This window comes from Scatophagus argus, chromosome 11, assembly GCF_020382885.2.
Source record: "Scatophagus argus isolate fScaArg1 chromosome 11, fScaArg1.pri, whole genome shotgun sequence".
Taxonomy (NCBI): Eukaryota; Metazoa; Chordata; class Actinopteri; family Scatophagidae; genus Scatophagus; species Scatophagus argus.
The window spans coordinates 4,208,484-4,234,150 of record NC_058503.1 but is presented as its reverse complement, the minus strand read 5'-3'; the positions used below and the strand labels follow the sequence as shown (position 1 = coordinate 4,234,150).

The 25,667-nt window shown below is 40.8% G+C and overlaps 3 protein-coding genes across 8 annotated transcripts; 2 read left to right on the top strand and 1 right to left on the bottom strand.

Moving 5' to 3' along the window:
- The first annotated feature begins 169 nt into the window (after positions 1-169).
- Positions 170-9,926, top strand: LOC124067591. Of its 6 annotated transcripts, none has more exons than XM_046405085.1 (8): positions 170-299; positions 903-2,208; positions 2,484-2,610; positions 3,134-3,324; positions 4,409-4,478; positions 4,694-4,883; positions 6,138-6,341; positions 9,034-9,926. In XM_046405085.1, the coding sequence occupies exons 3-8, from the start codon at positions 2,519-2,521 to the stop codon at positions 9,766-9,768; spliced, it is 1,482 nt and encodes a 493-aa protein (XP_046261041.1). In that variant the 5' UTR covers positions 170-299; positions 903-2,208; positions 2,484-2,518; the 3' UTR covers positions 9,769-9,926. The 6 variants fall into 6 exon arrangements, with proteins under 6 accessions (XP_046261041.1, XP_046261040.1, XP_046261042.1 ...); XM_046405084.1 differs by lacking the exon at positions 170-299 and adding an exon at positions 489-755; XM_046405086.1 differs by lacking the exons at positions 170-299; positions 2,484-2,610 and adding an exon at positions 489-755 and having other exon boundaries at positions 903-1,106.
- An 80-nt stretch (positions 9,927-10,006) lies between these two features.
- Positions 10,007-18,624, bottom strand: hcn5 (hyperpolarization activated cyclic nucleotide-gated potassium channel 5). The gene is made up of 10 exons (XM_046404255.1): positions 18,375-18,624; positions 17,369-17,555; positions 16,638-16,742; positions 16,274-16,411; positions 14,201-14,362; positions 13,777-13,870; positions 13,521-13,648; positions 13,246-13,392; positions 12,773-13,010; positions 10,007-11,273 (listed from the first exon to the last, which is right to left on the bottom strand). The coding sequence occupies exons 1-10, from the start codon at positions 18,557-18,559 to the stop codon at positions 11,101-11,103; spliced, it is 1,557 nt and encodes a 518-aa protein (XP_046260211.1). The 5' UTR covers positions 18,560-18,624; the 3' UTR covers positions 10,007-11,100.
- A 2,520-nt stretch (positions 18,625-21,144) lies between these two features.
- Positions 21,145-24,069, top strand: LOC124066641 (cytochrome c oxidase copper chaperone). The gene is made up of 4 exons (XM_046403226.1): positions 21,145-21,292; positions 22,374-22,499; positions 22,581-22,686; positions 23,912-24,069. Exons 2-3 carry the CDS (start codon positions 22,381-22,383, stop codon positions 22,663-22,665), a joined length of 204 nt encoding a protein of 67 aa, XP_046259182.1. The 5' UTR covers positions 21,145-21,292; positions 22,374-22,380; the 3' UTR covers positions 22,666-22,686; positions 23,912-24,069.
- The last annotated feature ends 1,598 nt before the right edge of the window (positions 24,070-25,667 follow it).

The following is a 25,667-nucleotide window of genomic DNA, read 5'->3' as shown; positions in this document are numbered from 1 at the left end:
AATTACATTTTGCAAATTTTGCGGCAGTACACTATGCAGGGTAAAGCCATTTTAGTTACACTGATGGTAAATGTGAGCATTGGACTGATTGTGTGTGTATGTGTGTGCAGGAGTGGTTTGCATTGTGCGTGGAGCTGAACCAGCAGACTGCTGCCCCGCTCAGTGCCGGGGAGGAGGAGGTAGTGGAGCTGAAGGGCTGCAGCAGCAGCTGAGTGACGTCTGCTACAGGCAGGCGGCTCAGCTGGAGGGCCGACAGAACATCCTTCAGGCAGCACAGCTTCCACAGCACCATATAGGAGGTAACACACACACACACACACGCACTGTACCAGCTGATGTTGGTGCTGAATGTTCAGACTGGAAGTTTCATCTTTGTGTGTCCTGTAAAGGGTTAGCTTAGCACAAAGACTGCAGGCAGGGGGAAACTGCTAGCTTTGCCCATAAACAGAGTGTTTCGTAATTTTAGCAGCTCTCCAGGAGCTAAACTTATGTATCAACTGTTGGTCTGGTCTAAAACTTAAAACCAGAAGTTTCCAGGATGAAGCCCAAATGGGCACGTGGCAACAAAATAAAAGTGTGAAAGTGTCTGTGATTTACTGTGGGACAAAAAAAAATCTAAGCTCTGTGTCCATCTCTGCAGTTGTCCCAGCAGTTGGGCTGTCTACTGGACATGCTCTGTGCTGACATTGCTCCAGCTAATGGAGCTTCAATTCAACAAAACCTCAAACTGTTAGAGGAGAAGCTGCAGGCTGTTGGTTCGTTCTCTGAAAGATAAATCTTTTCCTCTAAAATGATAACACTTTTTTGTGATGTTTATTAAGTGGGTGCATCTACGGTGAAACACTGAAGTGGTGGGGGTAGTAAAGTTCCTCTGTGTCATTAACCGTCTCCTCTTCACACAGAGGCAGGTCTGGCTTCTCTGTGTCAGAAGGGGGTGCTGTTGCTTGAGCAGATGTGCAGCCAGCAGTCACGGCCTCTGGAGGAAACCGAGAGTCCAGCCGGAGAACAGCAGGACAACGTTCAGCACATCCAGGGTGTGATGGAGGAGATGCAGCTCCACAAGGAGGGGGTCTAGTGTCTTTTATGTGGGTCCAAATGTGCAGATGGTAAATGACCGGAGTCAGAACTGTCAGAACTCATAGCAGTGAGTAGTGCTGGGGCCTCAGCACTCTGATCCTTACTCTGTGATTTGAATAGCGTGTGCAGTGCACAGGTCACAGATGGGGCCAACAGTATTGTGCTCTGAACAGTGATGTAACAAACTATTTTAGTGCCTGCCTGCACTGATATTGCACCAGTCACATTACAGCATTAACACTGGTGTTTGGTACCAAAAATTCATGCCCACCAGACAATGCAGTCAAATAAAAAGGGCACTAACCCAGGAGAAAAGAATATAAAATTTAAATTTTATAATAATTTGTGCTCTTGATTAAACATATTTTACAGGATGGTGAACTGTTGCTGCCATGGCAAAACGTTTGATGATACTGCAGATGTCACTCAGTCTGTAAAAACTTGGCTCTGGGGCTCTGGATTGCACAAAGGGCATTTGCCGAGGGAGCAGGATTTGTAATATGATACAAGAGTGCAAATTATGTAACACAAATAGATTGTGCATCCAAATTATTACTACCTATTACCTAATTGTGGCAATTATAGATTTGACCAAGTAAATGGAAAAGTATGAAGGAGACAGCAGTTAAATAATACCTTGTATGCTGACATTTGTAAATTAACTACTAAAAATAGCATATTTGCACAACTTGATTGCTAGGGTTTTGACATTTTACACATCAGCAACAACTAACGGCAGCCTAAGAGGGATTTGAACCTGGAACCCTCTTGCTATGAGGCGACAGTGCTAACCACTGCACCACTGTGCCGCCCTATCCAAAATCATTTCCTCCATAATGACAACAGCACTAGACTAATGGTAAATCTCTGGCCAGCACTGTTTGGTTTTTGTTTTTGTTATCTGACCACTGATGGATGGGGAGACCGGTCCTTAAGAAGAATCAGACAGGAGTGAAGCTGATTTGCCAGGATATGGAACAGGTGTGCAGAAGGTGACTGAAGGAAAACAGGGACCACCCAGCTCAGCAACAACAACAACAAACATTTCATCCTTCAGAGGATCTGCTCATACACATTGTCCAAACCCAAAGTGACTATGCTTTCACTGATGCTAGAGCAGCCAATAATGTGGTAATATGTCATAAAATACACACACGCACACACACACGCAAACTCAGCCCTGATGATTTCTAGTTCTCTCATGCTCTCCAATGGTCTGTGGTTTGCCATCATCTGGATTATATTTTTGCACTGTAATCCAGTAGAAGGACAGCGGGACAAAGAAGGAGTGTGCCTGAGGAGAGAGGAAGAGATTGAGAGATAAAGGAGACAAAAAGAGTGAAAAATGAGAGGAAGATGACAGATGAGGCAAGGCTCCACTCTCTCTTTCTTTCCCTCCAATTTAGCTTCCACTGACGAGCCAAGAGGAAGTGGAGCTGCCATGTCTCCTTTCCCCCACAATCCCTCACCTCGGCTGGCAGTGGGCCGCCTGGGGCTGGGCCTCCTCCCCCCAGAGCTCCCTCTGAGAGTGAGGTGCCAGCTTCAATCTCAACGATTTATCCTCACTTCACTTTGACGTCCGAGATTTTTTTTTTTCTACAGGGGGATCAGGATTCTCCCTCCTTAGCAATGTAAACAGAGATATGACCTGTCATTAAGACTCTATGCTTACTTAGTTGATGCTGTGAAAAGGGAGTGAAACATGATGTGATTGATCTCATAACTTTCAGGTTTTTTAAATTACAAATTGTATTATTCTTTTATTATTCTTCTATTCTATTATTCTTTTACACAGGGTCTGTTTTCTATTTCTGTCACACACTAGCAACTCGATTAATATTCACCTACACACACATACACAAACACACTCAGGTTTAAACAGAAGCATGTATTTTGTTTGTAGAGGTAAAGGGTGTAAGGGTGGTTAGTGTTGGGGTGTTCTGCTCAGAACTCTGTTGACTGAATGAGCCAGTCTCAGTCAGCCATTTCAACACTTTGTACCAACACTTTCAATATGCCTCAGAAACAGTTTCTGTCACGTTTCTTTCAACTTTAGATTCACTGGCTGCACATGTCAGATGATGACGTTGAATAAGGAGGCCTTGCTGCCAGAAGATGGAGCTATTTTACAGCAGAGTAGAGCAGTTAAGTTCATGGACCACATTGCAGAGTGGGGATTCATTGCTGGAGAGGTGGCAGTTGACCTCCTGGGCACCGCTGAGGTTTCCCAGCCCCCCAAAGACTCTGGTATCTGTCCACCAATGCATGCAAATCTTATGTGTTCATCACTTTGGGCCTCTCTCTCTCTCTCTCTCTCTCTCTCTCTCTCTCTCTCTCTCTCTCTCTCTCTCTCTCTCTCTCTCTCTCTCTCTCTCTCTGTGTGTGTGTGTGTGCTAGTGTGTCAATGCTCAAGTTAAAAGCTTAAATGCAAAAGCTTAAATTCAAATGTGTGAATGAAAAAGGCAAATGAAAACATGAAAATTTGGTTTTGATGAAATATATATATATATATATATATATATATATATATATATATATATATATATATATATATATTGCTCCATCCCTTTCGTGAATATGCATGTTTTACATTTACCATGCTAAATTTATTTGTCATTTCAATATTTATTTTCTTTTGTTTTTCTATTTCTTGTCTTTGATTACTAAAATGTTCTAAACAATTTTCTCTTTTAATTTGCTGCCTTGTCTCTGGAATGACATGGGATGTATGTTGAGCTGATTAAGGTCCTTTGGCTGAAACATTAATTGTTTTGGTCACATTTTGTCACCCAACATCCCCACCTGATTCTGTTTGCATCTGGAACCTCCACTCTTCTTCTTCTTTTGTCATTATGATTGATTGGACAATGAGATTCTGACCTCTGCTTACAATTATTTTAGCATTTTAGGGTTGAACTATTAAAATTGACCTGTACAGCCCATATAGACCTAAATATTTTATTATTAAATATCATTACATAGACAATGTACACTAAGACTGATGATAGGACTCTGCATCCTTAAATCCCTACAGAATACGTGGTAGTGTGACCTCTCACACTTTTGAAAAAAGCTCACCTCTCAAGAGCTGTGGGTGGAGAACTCTTATCAGATTAACTGGTTGCTCAGGAGAGTGTATAAATATTGGACAAACTGTGAAGGTCAGTGCACATTGAACAAGAAAGGTGAGTTGCAAAAAGAGCTCATCAGGTGTTACGAGAACAGAGTTACACCGATGTCATTATCATTTGAAAAACCAGGAAAAAAATCTTCCAGAAGGTATGACAAATCTGGGGTTAACTGTTCATTGTCCTTTTTGCCAATTTGTCAGATCACAGCTCTGGAGCCATGGCGATGTTTGGAAAGGTTTTGGAGCCAGTGGGCTACATGCAAACTGTGAGGTGAGTTTTCCCTTTTTCTCCCCCCCCTTTGAGCCTGTCAACTATGGTATATATTTGACAGGCTGACTGTATAAGCACATCTGAATAACTCATAGACTACTTGAAAAAAAAAATGCTTCTTCTAAATACATTTCCATGTGCAGAACCCCATCTGCTTAAACATGTAAAAGATTTTTATAATGTGAATCGTGTGTGTGTGTGGGTGTGGTGTTCAGGGTCCTTGTCCAGGGGGTATGTTCCTATTTGGGTGGCAGCTCCACACCAGAGGAGACTGAGATGGCCAAGAAGAACCTGGACCACATTGACCAGGAGCTGGGAGTTTCAGGTCAAGGCCTGCTGGATGATCAGGAGGTCCACCGGCTGGAGGATGACCTAGCTGTGGTCTACTACCAGCTGGGCACAGCGGTGAGGAATCTGTCCCTGGATCTGACATATGAGGTTATCTAGTGGAGCATAGTCTAATGAGCCCTATTTTTAGTGTCGCAACTGCATTTTTATTCACCTCTCATGCAGAAATTTTGTTAGCATTAAAAAACAACAATATTCTAGTTATAAAGCATCTGCTAATGTTCACACTGTGGATGAGAGCTGTACCCAAAACTCTAAACATCACAGGAAATGCATCATCATAATAAGGTGACTCTCTTGAAGGTGAAACCCTTTCTCTTCATTTTAAAGGAAAAATGGCTTATATGTCCTAACTTGTAGTTCCTCTTGTCACTGGCAAGGATTCGGTCTCCTGCTGAGGGACATCTCAATAGAACAGAAGCTTATTAGTTTAAGAGCTTTAAGAGCTTTGTTGTCACAGATGAATAAACGTATGTTTTAGAAACCAAACGCTGGAGAAGAGTTGGGTAAGAATCACAGAATGAAGGACTTGGTAGCAGTGGTAGCATCAGAGGTGAACTGTGTGCTGTGACCTGCTGCTGGTTGATATGAATAGCTGTGAGAAACATGAAAACAGCTCATTTCACAGGAAAACCAGCTTATGGTAGTTTTATAACCACAGCCATCGAGGGCTCATAAGGTGGAGCTGACCTTACAGACTCGTATGCCCTTTGCCAGTTTTTTTAAACTGATGTGTGACTGTGACTGTACTCATCATGCTAAGCGCATTATGCAAATGTGGATACGTGACCAGACTGAAGCATCTGTTTAGTTCTACCAGACTTAGCATTAACAGGCTTATGCCTTTTATTTACTGTTAATTATTTCAAAATGTTAGTAGGAACTGCTGTTCTTTGTTCATTTGTAAAAAAAAAAATTTAAAATAAATTTTCATGGATTTGAATTTGGAAAAAAAGGTATTGACGTGATTGAAGTGAACTGGGCTCATTCCTGTTTGGTATGAATTATTCTGAGTAAAGAATATCCATTGTTGGTGTAAACAGGCTAACAGAAAACAGGTGGAACTGCAGGGTGGATGATTAAATCCTTAATTAGCTTTTGTATCTTTCTTTTCATGACACACATGGCAGGTAAAAGTCATTTTTCGAATGAAATTTTAAAGTTGTTAATTTGATGTTTCATTTATTACACTGAATAAATGATGTAGCTATTAATAATGTAGTTTATCACTGCTGTATGTTCTATCTTAAAATGTTTTACTTGTTAAAACTGCCCCTTTGTCTTATGAGGAAATCATCCTGCATGTTTCAGGTGAGGGCCCACTCAGAATTCACTAAGAAGGAGACGGAAGTGTTCCTGCAGTACGTGCAGGAATACCGACTGGAGAGGCAGCTGACGGCGCTCTACAACCGTCTGATGGGAGTGTCAGTGCTAACCGACCAGCCCACGCTGCTGGAGGAGGTCATACTGAGCCGCAAGCCCAAACGCTGGGAGCTTAAGGAGTTCAACATCAAGGTTTGTAAAGATGCAGGGGACAGCATGGGTGTGTGTGTGTGTGTGTTCACAACATACAACAAAATGTCATACTTTATGATGTGTCGCTGTGTTTTCACCTTCCAGGCCTCTGTAGGTAGGAGTCTTTATGTTCAACTCATCTCCACACAGGGGTCTTTAAAGTTTTCAATTTCCTCTCTTCATACGTGTCATCAAACAGAGACACGCATCTCTGCTTAGCAGCAGGAGCAAGGCGACACTGTAAGCACACACACAAACACATGGGACAAAAAGAAAGAAAAAGGACATCTGCACGAAAAACTTCTTCAACCGATCTGTTCACCGATATGTATTCTTGGTCACATGAGATCTGAGAATTAAGAAGCCTTATTTGGATATCAGCATTTCATCAAAATAACACAAATACTGTATTCTCAATGCCCCTGTGGTCAAGTTCATAAGAAAAAGCACTTAGGAGCACAGCTGTACAGGATTAAATATTCAGTTTCCCGACCAAAAAGATAAATCTGACAGAAAAACATTGCGCTCCTGGGGGGGAACAAAGCTTGCTGCATCTGTCTTCTTGTTGCAAAAAAAAGCTGAATATTTAATTCAGCAGAGCTATGACCTTGGTTGTATTCCTTGTGTGCTGAGTTGGCAAATTCACTTTTGCCTGCCCTGTTGGTACAGGAACAAATGTTGCTCAGACAGGAATTTTAGAGCCTGGATACCGTATTCAGTGTGAAACATCATTACATACCTGTGATGAGACTAAAATGTCACAGGTCCCACAGAAACCAGTGAGGGCACATTTAACCCTGTTGGTCAGGTTCAAATCGTGTTTTATCTCCTATTTATTATGTAATAAAAAAAAAGTTAATGACAGACACGACTGTTTCAAATGAACAGTCACATGTCCATTTGTCCATCTGTCCTAGTGCCCTTGAGCAAGACACACATAATGACTGTCCACTGTGAGAGGAAAAGGAACTTTAACAGACATTGCAGCAGACGCAGTCCTATTTGTTATATAAAAGTAATTACATAATCGTCTTTTAAACATATTTTTAGACACATGGACAAGCCCTTACTCCTTTTCATGTGCTAACATTGTTTTAAGTGCAAAGAATTTGCAAAGTAGTTGTCTATTCAGTACAGTTGCTGTTATCACTATTGCAAGGACAGGAAGGCTTTTCGTCCTAGAAACTCAGTCCAGAACTCACTCAGTGAAGGGCTTTAGGACGTGAGGAAGCTGGACTCACTCAGATTTGTCTTCACTGTCCATTCATAGTCAGTCATTATGCAGTAAACCAGTTGATGCAACCAAACTAACGTTATCACAAAAGGAGCTGAGAAATCCACAGAGCACAGCAGAGGGAAGGGCAGCAGCATGTTGAACATACCTCACTGTAACTAGGGATGAAAGTCACATGTAAATCATGTGTCCACACTGGAAGAACTTGACCTTGTTAAGCAAAGGAACCACAGCTATGTTCCTTTAACCTTGAGGAACTTATCATGTATAAACACGTTGTGGGTGATAAGTTTGCTAGGTCTTTTGTCCCCTGCTAGCACAAGAACACAAGCAACGCCTTTATGTGTTAGAAAAAAAAATCCACATATACAAAATATGATATACATATCCAGTATATATATATATATATATATATATATATATATATATACAAAACTAAATGATTTTCATAAATATCTGAAGACAGTGACAGACCCTGAGTACTTATCTTGGATCATTTTGCATATCTCTCCTTACAAAGAGTTTGTGACATCTGTTTGGTTTATTTTTAGGAAAGAGAAGAGCTTGGACAGGCTCCCAGGGCCAAGGGTTGACTTCAGTTTAAGAGAATGAGCCAAAGCATGTTATGATGAGATTTGGAAACACTTTTATGTTCGGTGTAGTCGGCAAAAATCCCAGATGGGTTGGTGTGCTGTTAAAGATGATACAGTGTCATGAACAAGTCATTAAGGCTGCATTAGGCATGATTTTGACAAAATATAAAGTACTCCTGTTTTATCAGATGAAATTAGTCTTAGCAAATGACCCAATAATTAAGATACAAAAAATTTGTCAAAATTATGCTCTGGTGTTGGGAGGAGCCTCTTATCTGCTTGTTGAAAGTGACTACCAGCACATGAACCTCAAATCCAAACTTTTTCAGAAACACCAGTCAACACGTGACACAGAATCACAGAAGTTCATCAAATAGTGATGAAATGCAGATCAACGAGCACAGATGATCAATTTCTGTTTTTATTCTGCCTCAGCTGAACCACAGATGGCACTTAAACCCTGGATTCTGGTGTGACAGACCAGGACTTTGTATACTTTTATTTAGATAATTATTTCAGCACAAAGAGCTACATACAAAAAGCAGAACAATATGCAAGAATAATACCATGCAACAGAATATATGAAAGTGTGCTAATGGGACTTGTAGTTCCTGAGGCTCCCAAATTCTGGGACTACTTTTTCAGAAAGCCTAATTAAAGGATTTCTGAATACTTCAGACATTAATTAAATTAAATCACTTCTTTAGGTCAAATATTTTGAAAAGTCCAGCTTTAATTTCACCCAACAACTTTGAACAGCATTCATGTGGTAAAACAATCCATCTGGTTCTCCCGCCGGGTTAAACACATGTTCTAAACTATTTTTGACTACAGTTTGAAAGCAAATTCCTTTTACTCTCAACAGGTAAACTTTGTCCTGGCTACTGGCCTGCTGTGCCTCTTCACGCAGGCTTCTCTGACAGGCAGAGACCAGGCTCTACTGATGAAGACCTGGTCTGATCGCATGGGTGCCCTCTACAGGAAGATGAAAAACACAGGAAGCCGCTGCTTAGGCTACTTTCTGGAGCAGGCGGAAGAGGATGTACGGCAGCAGCTCCACGAGGCCGTGCAGAACCGTGCACCCCCTGAGGAGGCAGCAGCAAGCATCCTGAAGACCCTCGAGAAGAACTACGATTGGCTGCGCTGGGCGGTGATGCTTCACCCTGCTGTGGGACCCATGGAGGACCAGAACGATGAGGAGATGCAAGAAGAAAAGAGCGATGTGCCTGCAGAAAAGCAGTCTAACAATTTACTTTTCGTGCCTTCTGAAGCACCTATTCCCCATGTGGTGGCGTGCTACCGTGACACACCAACTTCGCTGGACAAAAGTCGCATCCACCAGCTCATAGTGGACCTGGAGTGGAAGATTCCCAATCCGCCACCAGAAGTGTATGCATCCATTGAGGAAGACCCAGGCAGGGCACGGCGTTACTTGGCCTCACGCATGCTCACGAAGCTGCAAGAGGGCCTGGGATCTGGTGTGGCTGTCCACGTGGTGCCGGGCAGGATGGAGATGAAGTGCAACTTCCCTTCAGCCTCCTACTACCTCTACGAGTACAAACACCGTCTGGCCTCAGGCACCGTGTGTGTGTTTGGATGAACAAGAGGGAGGGAGAGGAAACAACCTGCTGTTCTCACATGCCTGTTTCATAATCACATTACAGTATAAGTTTATTTTTGGTGCTTTTACAGTGGCTTTAACATGTAAAATTAAATCTAATATCAAATAAATCTCATTTTAGAGGAAAAAGAAAAATGACCTTCATGATTTTTTTTTTTTGGGGGGAGGGGGTTAACGCTGGTTTAAACCCTCCCGTTAAACACATTTTCAGCTAATCTGAGCTAATAATGAGTGATGGTCAGAAAGTTGACTGCTCACTGTGGTACAGATTAAAACATTTTAACAAATACCGGATGAATTGCATTTTTGCAATTTGAACAGACATTCATGGTTCCCAGAGAATGAATTTTAATGACATTGGGTGACTTTTTATGTATTGCCATTACAAGATCAAAATTTCACAATCTCCAATTCTTTCATTCATGAGGAAATACCTACAAAACTCAACATTCCCATCAGCCTTTAGCTTCAAGGAGCAGCCTCACATGCAGCTACAACAAATTCTGAGAAGACAATAAGTCAGACATGACAATAATTCTACTGTCTGCTTTTTGTTTAAATATGTTTAGTTAATGTTTTTTCTTTAGCCCATGTTTCATGCCAGTCTTATTTTTGTTTTAACAATTTTGCCATGGTCCTGGATCTGAATTCTGATCCGATCTGTTCCTGAATTCACCTACAATAAGTACAATGCTGTGGAAGGTTGTATGAACCTGTGTGGCACAGCCAGGGCCTTTCTGTGTGGAGTTTCTATGTTCTCCTCATGCCTTTGTGGGTTCCCTCTGGGTACTCCAGCTTCTTCCCACACTCCACTGGGTTAGGTTAATTGCTTGATATGACTTCATAGCTTAATAGGTCTCTATTTGTCATCTGGGATAGGCTCCTCATATGATGAACTGGCAACTTGCCCAGGGTGTACCCCACCTCTTGCCCAAACTCAGCGGGGATAGGCTCCAGCCCACCTTTGACCATGACACACGATATGTGGTAATAGATATTGGATGAATCGATGGAGGTTATATGAAACCAATTTCCCTTGAAAGGTTTGCTGTGTCTTTCTCATTTTGTCACTCAGACATGCACCAACTATCCAAAAATGAAATCATAGCATAAACAAGGCAGCAGTGGTCCTCTTTGACCAATCTTTACTGTTAAGGTCTTTGTTTATTGCTAATTACCGATGGATCCAAAGACAGAATAATTCCCAGTCAGAATGAAAATAGTTAATAATCTAAAATGGTCCATTTCATCTCTGAATCCAAATCTCCTGTCCTTCCTGTACAGTAAAAAGTTCCAGTAATGTTCTTGGTCTTATACAAGTCCACCATCAGTGTTGAGCTGAATCATTTTTTCTAAGTCCTTCTTGACATCTGGGAAGCCCTCCAGCGTCTTCTGAAAGTCCTCCCAGGACAGAGAGAAGCACTGACAGTCGGTCAGAGCCTTCACAGTGGCCAGATGTTTGCCTTTGGTCAGGATGCACGTCTCTGTTCAACACACAGAGGGAACCACAAAAGCGTGGTTAATGAGCAAGTAAACCATAATGACGGGGATGAGAACTGACAATTAATCCTAAATTAAATGACCACACTTGGCTGAGTTGTATTGGGAAGTCTGCTTAGCTCCAAACGCTGCCGAGGTTTCCTGCCAAAGAGATTAGGACATGTTCCCACTTAAAGAGAATTAAATAAATCCCCTAAATTGGAAAAGATGGATTCATTGAGTTTGGTTTGACAGTGATTTTGTGACTTCCTCACATAGTTGAATGCAGTGTGAGTAAAAACCACCCAACCATGTTTTCCTGTTTTTAAAACTTCATGAAGATTTTTAAATGGAGTCTGGAATTATTTCCTTACAACCTTTGTTGACACCTTTAACCCCCTCCCCCTAAAACACCAAAAAACTAAAATTCTTTGATTGGAACCTTTTTAGAAACACTTTCTGCAAAGAGATGTTAAGTATGAAAAAGTATTCAAATTTTACTGAAGTAAAAATACACTGTGAGAACACTCCACTACAAGCAAAAGTCCTGCATCCAAAACCTTGCTTAACTAAAAAATCTACTTAAGGCTGCGGCTGGGAAAGCTCGAAAAACAAGTACGAGTAGTTCTGAAAGTACCCAACCAAGAAAATCCCTGTCCCTCCTTTCAGGACTCCCTCCAAAACCACGCTGATTGCTCTCTTCCCCCTGCTATCCGTACTCAACAAACTCTCTAACAGCTTTGAAAATACACTATTTGGAAAAAAGTATCCAGACGCACCTCCTTATGGAGTTCTTTTTCACAGGCTGGACTCAGCCCCTTACTTCCAGTGAAGGGAAATCTTAATGCTTCAGCATACCAAAACATTTTGGACAATGCTATGCTTCCAACTTTGTGGCATCAGTTTGGGGAAGAATCTTTTCTATTCCAGCACGACTGTGCCTCAGTGCACAAAGCAAAGTCCATAAAGACATGGTTGGGTTGGATGAACTTGGTGTGGAAGAACTTGTCTGGTCCACACAGAGTCCTGACCTTAACCCCATCCAATGCCTTTGGGATGAACCGGAACAGAACACGCCAGGCCTTTTTGTCGAACACCAGTGCCTGACCTCACAAATGCTCTACTGCAGTGAAAGGGCAAACCCTCCCCACAGAAACACTCCAACAGCATCCCAGAAGACTGGAAGCTGTTATAGCTGCAAAGTTCTTTACATATTTAGAGTGCGATGTCATGAAAGTCCCTGTTGGTGTAGTTTTTTTTGTCTTGGTTTGTTAGTATTTTTCTTGAGGCGTGAACAACCTGCTGTCCAGTTAATTGGACAGAAATCTTTCAAGTTGTAAAACACATTCTGGTATGATACTTTGTCTAAAGTGAATCATTTGTGAATTTCCCAGATATTCCTTCACTGCTTTCTCCTCTCTCGTGTAAAATTCCCAGCCAATTGTTTTCTGGAAATCACTGAATGATGTTCCAGATATTCACTGAACGAGTAAATCCGACCCACCTCCAAAAAAGTCTCCGTCACACAGTTCCCTTTCATAGGAATCAGTCTCCATGAGGACTTGGCCGTGGTCTATGAAGAACATGCGGTCACCTGGGACATTCTGACGGACAATGATGTCACCTTCCAGGAAAACCTCGTAGTCCAGTTTGATGAGGACAGCGTTGATAAAGTTTTCGTCTCTGCTCTGAAACAGTGGCACGTTTCTTAGCAGTCGGCTGCACATCACCATCAGGATTTGCTGAGAAAAAGCAAACAAACAAACAAAAAAAAAACAAGATTGTAAAGGTTGTAAAATATTATGATTTTATTATTATGAATATTAAGATTAGAAAGATGAAACTACTTGATTATTGTAAAACATGTTTCCTCAGAAGAAAAAAGAGGAAAGGAAATCAATAAGATGAACAAAGTTCTAAAGAAACAACAACATTAAGTTCCAAGCAGAACTCCTTACAGATGGACCATAGCTGTACCTCTTTGAGTGCTGAGGACACTGTGTCCAGGACTTCCTTCTCATGAAACCACTTCCCTCCATATCGGGCCTGATAGTAGTTATTGATACGGAGCTGCAGCTCTGGTGGGAGCTTCATGAAAGCCATGTAGTGTTCCAAACGGCTCATCTGTGGAAAGTCACAATGTTTTCAGGACACACGTGATACATTAAACATGCTAAGGTCTTCTCAAGCTGCATATTTAATCTTCTGTCATCACTGCTTTTCTCATGAAGGACAGTGTCACCAATGAGGACCTTGCTCTTGTACTCCTTCGCTGCTGGGTCGATGTTGGCGATCATGGCTGTCGCGTTAGCCACGAGGACGGTGTACATCAGACACCCGGACACCATGCTGACCATGACGATCCACATTTCAACATAATCTGAAGAACAAGACACCAACAAACCACCTTGTTTACTGTGAAATGGTTTATTTCTGACAGAGAATGTGACATACCTGTGATTTCAGTGATTTTGTTTATGGTGGATCAAGAAAATAGATGAGTCTTACTTGTTGGTGCATCCATGGACCCGTAAGAGAGGGCAATCATCTGGGAGAGAGCTCGGAACACTCCCCACGAGTACTTCACAATCACTGTGGCATTCTGGAAGGAACAGCTTCATCATGAGTGACACTTTTTGTAGCTATGAAGCTTCACAACAAAACACCAGTAAATGTTTCTTCATGCGCCCCACAACAGTTTGATACTACTAAACTACTGGTTATATAATCTACATTTTTGAAAATATTTCAGGTTTTCGACTAGAAATTGCTTTGAGTCTGTGGTGGAAGCTGAAATAAATAAAATATTATATTTAGTATATATAATATTTGGCATATTTGCTTGTAGAATGACTTCCATTAAAAAATCAAAGGTTCATTTATTATTTGTCTAGAATTAGATTTGTTTAAAGTTTTGTGAAATTAGTTTCACCATCAGGTTTTCTTTTCGGACCCAGCAGTCAGTGGGAAACTCCTCCAGCATGGGGACAAAGTACTGGATGCAGCCGTTCCAGTGACACAGCAGGAAAATCATCATGAACAGAGACAAGACGCGGAAGAACAAGCGGACCACCTCCAAATTTGCATTTGAAACCTGTCAGGACGAGATGAAAAGAAGACCAGAGTGAATTTATAGGCAGCCGGCAAGCAAATTGTACATACTGCAGGATGTTCTGCTAGCTTTGCTGATTGAGATGTGTGTCATATTTCAGCAGTGATGTTAAAACCATGTAACAGTGTTGACAGACATGGAGATCAGAGTTGAGCAGGTTTTGGATGCAGATGAATATTATGCAGTTAAGTTGCTGAAGAAATAAGTAGAAATTTTGCAACCAGATCAATATGGTTTAATACAACCTGGGTCTATCTTTCATAGTTTTGGTCATAATATCTACCAGTTACAATAACATTGTGTTTACAAAAGTAATTGCTGAGACGGAACACAACAACATAGTTACAACAAAGTCAGATGGGGCAAGAGCAGTCAGATGATCAGACAGGTTGCAAATGAGCTGGAAGTTTAGCCAAATTATCTAAACCACTTGATCTGCAGGAAAAGTGAGGGCACCTGAAATAATAAAAACATCGTAAGTACAGTTGGTCAAAGTTGAACTGTGAGTTTGTAAACTGTGATGCAGATTTACAACAGACAGCATACTAATGATTACAGTTTTACCATTTGTTTTCCATTTCCATGTAAGTGTGTTTAAAGCCTTCTGATCATCTGGGTGCTCGTGCTTCTTGCCCTGTTACGCAGACTTCCTTTAGGCATGGTTCCTCTGAAACCAGTTCCAATTAATTAACAATTACACAGAGAGTACAGAGTACAATATTATTATTATTGATAAAATGGGCGGACAGCAATCCTGATTCTCATTAACATCACAAACTCTGTTGATGTACATTCATACAACACCTTCAACATCAGCTTTAATAAATGGCAAAGGCACTTGAAGTTGAAGAAAATTTCATTTATTTCAGCAGCCTCAGCAACAAGGAAAGTGGAACATAAAAGTACATCAGTGCAAGACTGGGGAAAGTCGAGGGTGAGTTTCCAATCTCTGCAACATCTAGAAGTCTAAGCACCAAAAAACGAGCCATCTTTATGATAGCAACAGCAAGGTCAAGTCTGTCCTAACAGACAATAACAGCAGTGAATCATCTGGCTTACAACCTTGGAAATACCAAGAAAAACTAGAAGCAACATCATTACTGAAAGAAGTCCAAGACTACTGTGATGGATGGATCACGTGATCCGAATGGGGGCAGAAAGCATCCCATTGCTTGCTCTGAGATGGACTCATGGCAAAAGAAAACATGGAAGACCAAAAATGACTTGGCACTGGACAGTGATGGATGAGCTTGCCAAGATTAACTTGACTTTGGAAGGGTGGAGTGGGGGCTCAACATGTTGCCAAGGATAAGGCACCATGTAGGAAATTCACTATGGCTTTATGTGCCACAGGAGATGAAGGGGATTAGCTAAGTAAACATATTCATCTGTGTGAAATCAATAAATCAATGAGGATACAAAATATTTATTTCAATTTTCCAAAGTGGTAGCGTCCAGGAACCATCACTACACCAGAACTCATTTACTTCACACCAGCTGATTGAAGGCCACACAAACCCTAGACAACATACATTATGTAATATCAAGATTTGTTCCAGGACATATTTTGTTTCATTATATTTGATTACCATGAACATCATCAAAGCAGGTTTAAAGTGTCCTATCCCTTTATTTTTTTCCAAACCTCTGTACTGTATGATGAGCTCACTGTTTAGGTACATGCAGTTAGAAAAAGGCAAGCTGTTAAAAATCAGAAAAAGATAAAAATAGATTATTGACGGGTGGAGCAGCTCTTATTTCATAAATGACATTGCAAGTGTTCAAAGTCAAATTTGTCATCAGAGCCAGGTCTGGTAAGGTATCTGTAGGTAGGAGAAAGGGTGACTGAATTTCAGATTCGAGCTCTGAAGATTGTCTGCTATTTGAACTTACTTTCTCCACTTCGTTGAAGAATCTGACCAGTCTGGACACTCGAGCGAGTCTGATCAAGCTGAGGATCCGCACAAACATCAGTATCCGCATCATCTTGTTGGTCTTGGAGGGGTTGTCATCGTTGTGGTACTGCAAGTCCTGCATTAATAAAATACAGATGCTCAGTTATCAGTAGTGTGTTTCTTGTTTCACTTCATTTCATCTTACATGTTTATTTTCTTTTTCTCAGTAGTTATTGTCTATAAAACACTGTTTAACTGCTCTGAGCGCTACAAAATATGCATAACTAAAGTTCAACTATTTTGTGAACTGACAAAGACTGCAGCGTACTGTTTTGCTGCTTTAACAGTCTGTGCAACATTACCGCAAACAACAGTATGTAGCCGATTGGGAAGGCAGCTATTACATCCGGTATGAACCATGTCCTCAGGTAACTAACTCGGATCCGCTTGATATCCAGAATAGCTTCCTGTGAAAGAGAACAGAGCAGCACATTGAGCAGATGGACAAAGACGCAGTGCAGCACGTTCCACAATCACATGTATAACACTTAAGCTGAACCAATATTTTGGGAGTTTGTCCAAAATTATGGGAGACAGTGGTGTCCAATGAGATTACCAGTGCGCTCAAAGAAAGACGACATTAATTTGAAAGTGTTGTTGAATTGTCGCTCATACATGCACATGAATACTTCAAACAGGCAGAAACCAACTGAGAATAAATCTGGCAAAACCAGATGTTTGTATGTTCCAGAGTAAACACGCTGAAGGAAAAAAATTCCACAGATGGACCATTTGTGATTGGCAAGACAGAAGTTGCAATGCATGAGCAGATGAAAACAATCAGGATATAGTCTACATAATACTTAATTGGAAATGCTATACTTCTCATTCATCTAATACATTATAATCCTTGTTATAAAATCAAACAGCAGCTGCCAATTTCACCCATGTCCAGGAGCTGGGGGAGGGAGGTTTGTTAATCTAGCCTTTCGTGTATTGAGTAGATTACAGATAGGGTAGAGATGGATTGTATGTGCTTGTCTGCGCAGGGATTATGGTCTTTCAGATTGTGTCTGAAAATAGCCACTCTCACCTCACTGTCCTCTGTTATGATACCCATTCGGAAGTTCAAAGCCACATCTATCAGGAACAGTGTGTCTGAAAACACGTTAAATCCTTCCCATGCCAGTCCGCTGTTTCCGTCCAGAAACGCTATCTCCATGGGAATCCCAATCAGGTTCAGAAATGTGATGGCCATCATGCACATGATGTAGTAACTCCTACAGGATCACACAAACATATGTAAGCATGTATGATTTGTGAATGAGCTTTAGATCTTGTTTGGAGTGGAAAGTCTCATTAGACGGTCATGCTGGAGCCGGTAAGGCAAGCTGATTGATGCACACTAAATACTCTGATACTGTAACTGCACATCTTGTCAGCCAGGGTTCGATTGCCGGGCTCAAATATCTCTGATCCCGATTGTTTCATTCCTTCTCTGTTTCACTCCGTCTGATCACCTTACCAACTAATAACAGTACTGCAAAGATAATGCAAAAGGAGCCGCCTGAGAAAACAGGTTCCTAAAAGGACACATTTGAACCACCCACCGTTTTCCTTCTAATCCTTCAGCATCTTCTTAAAAAATCTTTCTGGTCACTTTGTTTTGCTTTAATGCTAACTGCTCCTAACATTTTATATGAATTACATTATATTTTTCTGTTTTTGTTTTCAGCTATAATCATAATTATCATATGCCATTACTGCATTGTTGACTAATGCATAACAACAATTAATTAAACAATGTGCAAATGACATGGAGTGGGTCTGAATCTCATGATTATTTTCATTATTAAGACTAACTGATTAACTGAATAAAAAAAACAGCAAATCTATTGATAAGTTGGACCTGTGATCGATTTTCAAAATAATTGCAGATTATTTTTCCATCATATCATACTTTGTAATCTTCAGAGCAAAATGAAGCGAATAATCACCTACAAAAACCTACAGAAACTACATAACTTTTAAAGAAACAGACTACAGGTGAAAGTGTCTCAGTACAGGACTGGCCTGAATCTATCAAATATATTGAATACCTCATGAGGCTGAACGGGTGGATGACAAAGACTCCGCTCTGCAGCTGCCGTATGCACTCCTGCTCCACGGCCATCTCGCTGCCGTACACGTACAGGGACTGCCTGTTCAGCTGCGGGAGTAGCAGGGCTCTCCATCCACAGGTGGCTGTGCTGCATCCCACGGTGGGTACTTTAAGCTTCTCCATGGCTCGACCTCGTACCCCTACGATCAGCTGAACGCACAGGCCATCCTCCCTCTGCTGCTGCTTCTGCTGCTCAGGACGAGTGAAGTCTGACTTTACCAGCGCTGACCTCCCCTATTGGTCACAAGGTAATTTTCCATCGAGGCTCCCAACCTGAGGGCTTACTGAAGCTGTGTGGAGCGAGGAGAGTGGATACCCGACTTTCTGCTCCCTCCCCTCCTTCCTCCCTCCCTCTCCGTCTGCCTCTCTCTAGTTCTGCCCCCACCCCACCCTTCCACTTCTTTTCTTTTTCTCCCAGCTCATCAACTATTCAGTATCTGTGTCTCATCCCCCACATGAATCAAGTCATGTCAAGAGGGTAAGGTCCAGCTCACATTAATACTCAAGACAATGGCATATGTGTGCGTGTGTGTTGAGACGATAACTGTCATGCGAACTAGACATCTGGCAGTGTGTGCAGGGACAAGTTCAGTCATTTCTATCAGGGTTGTAATTAAACACTGTACTGTGTTACCTGATGCTGTACATATGCTCACAGATCTGAGCCAACTCCTGCGTTGTCTGTTTGCCCATTTCACATAAAACAAGAACACAGAAGCTGAAATGTTTTATTTCAAGGATTACTGGATGTTCTTCCCCCCCCCCCCTAAAGTATGAAATATAGAAATGATGTTTCAGGATGTAGCAGCCTGGTGGGATTAACTGAGGGATCATGTCAGTGGTTAAGGTGAATTATGGGCAGCTTAGTCTTTAAATTTTTTTCCCATGTTAGATTATTTGCAGTAGGGAGCTACAGGAAACACTAAAAGTGGTCACCTTGAAAAAAGAAATTCCCACTTATATATAGATCAGTTCACTGGCAGGGTGAGTGAGGTCTTAGATTAGAGTAAAGACAGTCTGTTCAGAATTCTGAACAGCATCTCATTGGACCTCTCTCAAGGGTCTCAGCACCATAGCCACCCTGCAGTACACCCGCGCAGGAAGCTTTCAGACTGACATTTACTACCCAGCAAAATAACAGATGGGTCTGGGTTGTTACATATGCGTCTTCAGTTTCCACAGACATTGACTATTGCAATTTATGATGCTACAGTGCCATCCAATAAAAAGTATGGTTAGCTTTTTTTTTTTTTTGAAAGCACAGCCCTCCCTTGCTTTGTGTGTTGGGGTGTGACAGGTTCAAAGTTGATTGGAATATATAGTGCATTGGAGATTATTCTGCATAGAAAATGCATAGAAGTACCTACATTTCTGCTTTCCTAGACGCTGCTCTAGGCTTTGTGCACACAGGAGGAGGAGGAAGAGGAGGTGGCAGATGGTCAGGACTGTGGCCCTACACCTCTCCTCCTACAGGGGGCAGATTTCTACAGGGAACACCAACACACAGACGGGGCGTCACATAAAGCTCAGAGTAAATGAAAGGGTATTTGAAAGTCACTTTTACATTTTGCATTTGATTTTCAAGGTGCCACGCTGTGTGGATTCTGAGCTTATGGTAACAGCAGCAATGACTGTAGCAAAGTGTGTTTCAAATGGAGGTGCATATTATATCAAAGTGCAGCAGAAATGAATAATATGCTTACTTGCTCATTTATCTAGCACACAGCTGGCCCCCGAACTAGAATCCATGACTCAGCGCTTTTGCTTACGCACTGCTTTGCTGTGCTGACGCACTGTAGACCCGACAGACATGTGAAAACAAACACATATCTTCAGTACTGTAGGACAGAAAATGAACATTTTTCATAAGAGAAAACTCCCAATCCACTGCAGTGCATATTGCACCCACCAACACAGTTACAGCACAGAAGAGCAGAGTAGAAAGTGAGATGATGGTGGGAATGAAAAGGACAAAATAAAACACTGTTTCAAATTTTTATTTATTTTCTGGATTTCTTTTTGGATCTTTGATTTTTTTGGTGAAATGTTTGATAAATTTACAACTTTGGGCCTCAAAACGTTATTAAAAATAAGTCATGTGGGAAGTCTGATAGAAGAAAGTTCTCTTTGGCAGAACGGCTAATAATTTTTAAATGTGATGAGCTGAAACCAGACAATGCTTTTTGTAAGAGATTATAAATAAATAGTTTATAAAAGAACTTCTGGTTTAATCTTTGACAATATATTCTATCATATATGCTCATTTTATATGAAATCTTAATCTGCAGAGTAACAATGAACTAGAGTACATAAAACACAACAAGATTATCAGACAGTTTAAATAGGGTTTATCACAATTTTTATTTACTTTTTTATTTTATATGTAGTAGCAGCAACTTCATCATTTTACCCAGCAGAATGATACATTTTCATTTTCATTCAAATTATAGGTTAAGGAAAAGTTTTGTTTTACACAGTCACACTGTGAAGCCCTGAATTAGTAATATGGACAAAATGCAAGTCCACACAACGTAAATCATGAACTATTAAGGGTGAAGACTTGGATTAGGCAACTAATGTTTATTGTTATTGTGGTGGTTAAGCCTCCAGGAAATGAATGTAAGTCTGTGTAATGTACCCCAAAGTGATATTCACAGAGGAACTGGTCTGTTGTGCTAATGTGTTAGCATTCATGTAAAGTGTCGTTGTTACTAAATACTACATATCCCAGAAGTCTCAGTTGACGCTTGTAATCACGTGAGTTTGTATAAAACGCGAACACGTGAATTTGTTAGTTGCATGTTGCTTTCATCTTGAAGGTGAAGCGTCCCACTGTTGGCTCCAGTCCCTTTACAAGTATGTATTACAGCTTAGCATGTGTCAGTCGGTGTTTAAAGTAGCGCACTACGTTTTCTGTCTATTCAATCCTGTCATTTATTTGCCATAACACGAGTGACCGTAGCGTTTGTGTGAACGGTTTTACCACTGTTAGCCACCGTTAGCTAACTTGGTATTAGCTGGAGTTAGCATTATGTAATGTCTCAACACTGTCAGAAGCGCTAAAACTGACAACTAAAACACCACATCCAGGCAGTGGTTCGGTTCAGGTTTGGTTCGCCAATATGAAGTACTAAAACTCATATTTTTAAATGAAAATTAGCGACTAGTTTTGTGTGCTGCGTAGTGTGTGCACACAGTTCACGTTTTATCTTAGTTGATATTACATCAGTTTGGCTCGCTTCCGTGTCGCCGTGTGGCTGCAATGCAACCAGTTAAGTAATCCAGACAGGCTGGAATCAGTGAATATTTTGCCGAAAGATTTAACCGATAGTTTAACTTTGTGCCTCAATAATCGAATCAGCTATAAAATCAGTCAACTTAAGTTAGGCACAAATAGGACAATTAGAAATTTACTCGAAGCGTTTACTGGTGAAGGTGATGCCCTTAAATTTCCTGCGTTGTATTACACCATTTTTTTTAAATCTAGTTGGCTAAAAAGTTGTCATTAAATATAACAAATTTGAATTGATTGAACGTTTTTCCACTGAATATATTTTAGCTGCTAATAACAGTAATGGCTGTGTTGAGTAAGCTCATAATTGTGCACAATTCCAGGGCTAAAGCAACCACATGGGATCACTGGTTTCACACCTGTACTTTTTCTACATGTCAAATTGTCTTCTGTGGAAATGTCCTTTTTGCACTTCCCACCTTCCCTGAGAGCTGAGCTTCTCCAGGGAGATAATTGGAAAAATCTGTTAATGGGCAAGAACTTGTCTTGTATTCTGGGAAGTTGGATGCCAAACAGGAAGTGGTGGCAAACATGTGCTGAGATATACAACATCTGAGTGGAGATGCACTCATCTGTGAAATGCGCCACTTACTTTACATCCAGAGTCGGCTTATCAAGTGACTTAGTCTCATTTCTCCACTTCAGTCTGAAGATGTCGGCGCTGTCTGCTGCCAGCATGGAGCCTGCTGCTGTGACTGATGGCACAGAGCAGAAGAAACCACTGAAACCTTGCTGCGCTTGTCCAGAGACAAAGAAAGTCAGGGATGCTTGGTAAGTACTCGGCCAAAGACACTGAAACGCTTTTCTTGTTGAAGGAGAAATACTAATGCGTGCCTTGTTTGTGTCCTCCAGCATCATTGAAAAGGGAGAGGAAAACTGCACACACCTAATTGAAGCACACAAAGATTGCATGAGGGCGCTTGGGTTTAAGATTTAACTACTCCATTTTGTGTGTGTGGTAAGTATCAAATCCAGACAACACAGGCATGCATTTTCACATAAGGGTGGATAATCTTACTTTGGATTATCATTGCTCTTGTAGGTATCCACAGATGTACTTTTTAAGGTGAATTGTTGTGGTACTTAATGTTCTTTGTTTCCAAATTTCACATAACTTCATTAGCTCGTTTGTTCACACTATGTGAACAAACAAACAGAATGGTGTAGCCGACTAGATGCTGTGCTGGAAGGGTCACATTGTATATTATTTTGGTTTCTCATCGGCTTGTTTGCAGCTGTAAGCACTGCAGTTGTAGGTCATTTGTTTCCCTCAGCTGTGACTGATTTAACCACTGAGTACAAGCTGAACTACCACACTTTAAACAGTGCATGCAGGTAAAATCAGTTTGATTTAAATTGGTTAGTGTAAGTCCAATCAGACCAAATGCCCACTAAATGTAAATTTAAGCACATGTGTTAAACTAAGATTCAGTTTGTTCTGCGGTTAATCTGCTCATTCAAAATCTTGTAGATGTGCTGCTTGTGTGACCTTGTATTCACTGATTACCTACAAACCTTGAACACTCTTGCATGTGTTGGTGCTGCAGAGTTGACAGACCACTGCCAAATATTCTGACAGCTTGAGGCTGAGTCGCTCTGATGTGTAAATGAGCACCTGCCCTTTCTGTGAACTTTGAAAATGCCTAATTGTAGCTGGGGAGGTCATTTCTATTCACCAGGTCATTTATAGCTTCGGTTTCCTCTTGCTGGGTCAGTTGAGTCTCTTGGCAATGTTGATTTCATCCTTTTGTTGTGCACTAATTGCAGTATTGGATGAGAACATCATGTACCAAGGGGCAGAAATGGGAGGTGCATTTGTGTGTGTGGTGAGGAGGGGGTGGAGCATGTGTGTTCTGTGCTACAGTGACTACACATAAAACATGCCTGAAGCCTTATGGCTCAGGTCATGTCAGTCAGACAGTCTGGCTGTTGGACTTGGCTTTTATAATTATTTGTTAACTAAATTGTTTAGAAAGAAATGTGATTGTACTGTTATTTAATGTGGTACCTGGCTAAATCACCAAGCATGTGTCTTGGCCCTCAGCCTTTGATCTGGGTCTTGTGTATTTTTACTCATTACAGCTTTGTAAGCAAAGACTGAAGAACCCAACTGTTTATGCTTGTGTCTGCATTGCCATCGCAGTTCTCACCACACAACTTCTCATTTTGTCTTTCTCCTGCAGTGTGTTGCTGTGAAATTGGAAGATGACTCTGGACATTCCCTTCTTTCTCCTTTATTTATACCTCAACTGGAAGGGAAATGTGAACACTTTTTTTTAAAAAAAATTGAGAATATATATCTAAAATGCTGTCTAAATTTGAATAAAGTCCTATGCAATAACTTGCTGTTGGTGGTACTTTGGTGTAGCTTTGTTTGGTACAGCCTGAAAGAGAATGCATTTTGCAAATGAACTGTTTACCAAATGATTTTACAAAGTGTTCCTGAGCACATGTATTAATCTCCTTTTGGTACAGTCTTGTGTTTGACATGGTGAACCTCACTTCATCCTTGTGAACAACTATTTTGTATCAAATCATGATCCTGTCACCACCATAGCTGTTGACCTGTGGAATGTTGCAAAACACAACTTTTCCAGCCATTTATTGCCCCCTGTTCAAAATGTGGTATTTTCATAAAACTCAAAATATTTACAAAAACTGAACTGAAACATTAACCATCTTGAGGTTGTATATTGCTGGTCTTCATGGTGACTGGTTGCCTGCCACAGTTGCTGTCCCTGGTATGCACTTAGGCTTAAAAATAACTCTTGCCCCTGCAAAGTCAATACTTGGCATATCTGCATTCTTCCTCTGTAGTGTTTCACTCCTCATGAAGTGTGCCTGGCAGTGGGTGTCTAACTGTGACACATTCGCAAAAGCCACATTGTTTTTTGTTTTTTTTGCTGTTTAGTGCTGTTGTAAAATTGTCTATTTATTTTCAGTATTCAGGCTTACTTGTGGCAGGATTTTGGGAGTAAATATCTTCAGAAACTTAGCTGACCATATAAGTGAGCAACATGACAGATTGCCCTAACTAACACTGAAACTTCCAAATAAATAGTTCTGTGTGTCCTCTCATCACCAAATGTGGCAAGATGGGTCTAATGTGAACAGCAGATTATTCAAAAAGCAAATTATTCTACAATATTCATCTCTGGTCATAACCAGGCAGAATTTATATCATCTCAGGTTGTCTCCTTTCAGCATCTGATAAGTTACAATTTTTCTGTCATTCCATGTTTATTTGCTGTATCTCACTGCAGCAAGGTGAAGCTGATGAAGGTTTTAATTACCGTGTCTTGCTTATTAATGTAATGTATTAATCTTCAAGACACCCCATTTATATCTGATACTTGAAGCCCATGTCTAAATGATTCTCAAAAAAAAAAATCCAAAAATAAAGATAACACTTCACACCACTTGCATCTTCAGATTTTCAACAACGTTTATAATACAGCATGACTGTAGCCTAAAAGAAAAACCAAAGAAATGACTAAATTAAACAGCTCAGTTTGCCTTTTGCTTCTGAGTTGGGAAAAAAGAAAATTAAACATACAAGAGAATATTTCATGATTCAATGAAGACAGCTCATTCTTCAGCTTATTCTTAAATATTCTTGATATTCTTAATCTGCCAACTTCACTTGTTACAGGAAGAACATTATGCATTTGTGTAAATACAGTATGCATTTACATCTTGATTGTTTTTATTATTATTATATTTTATTGTCATTGTGGCAGTATATGTTATATGCTATTATTGTCTATTGAGATGCTCTTATCCCTGTGAGCTGTGAGTCATGTTGGCAGAGAGGACGGTTGGATATGTGGTGGGTGTTGATACCTGAAATCTGACCTGTGCTGTCATCTTACTTATTTCAGTGTCTCTAAATATGCAGTGGCTGAGCCGCTCTCCTGAGAGTGAGCGAGTGAGAGTGAC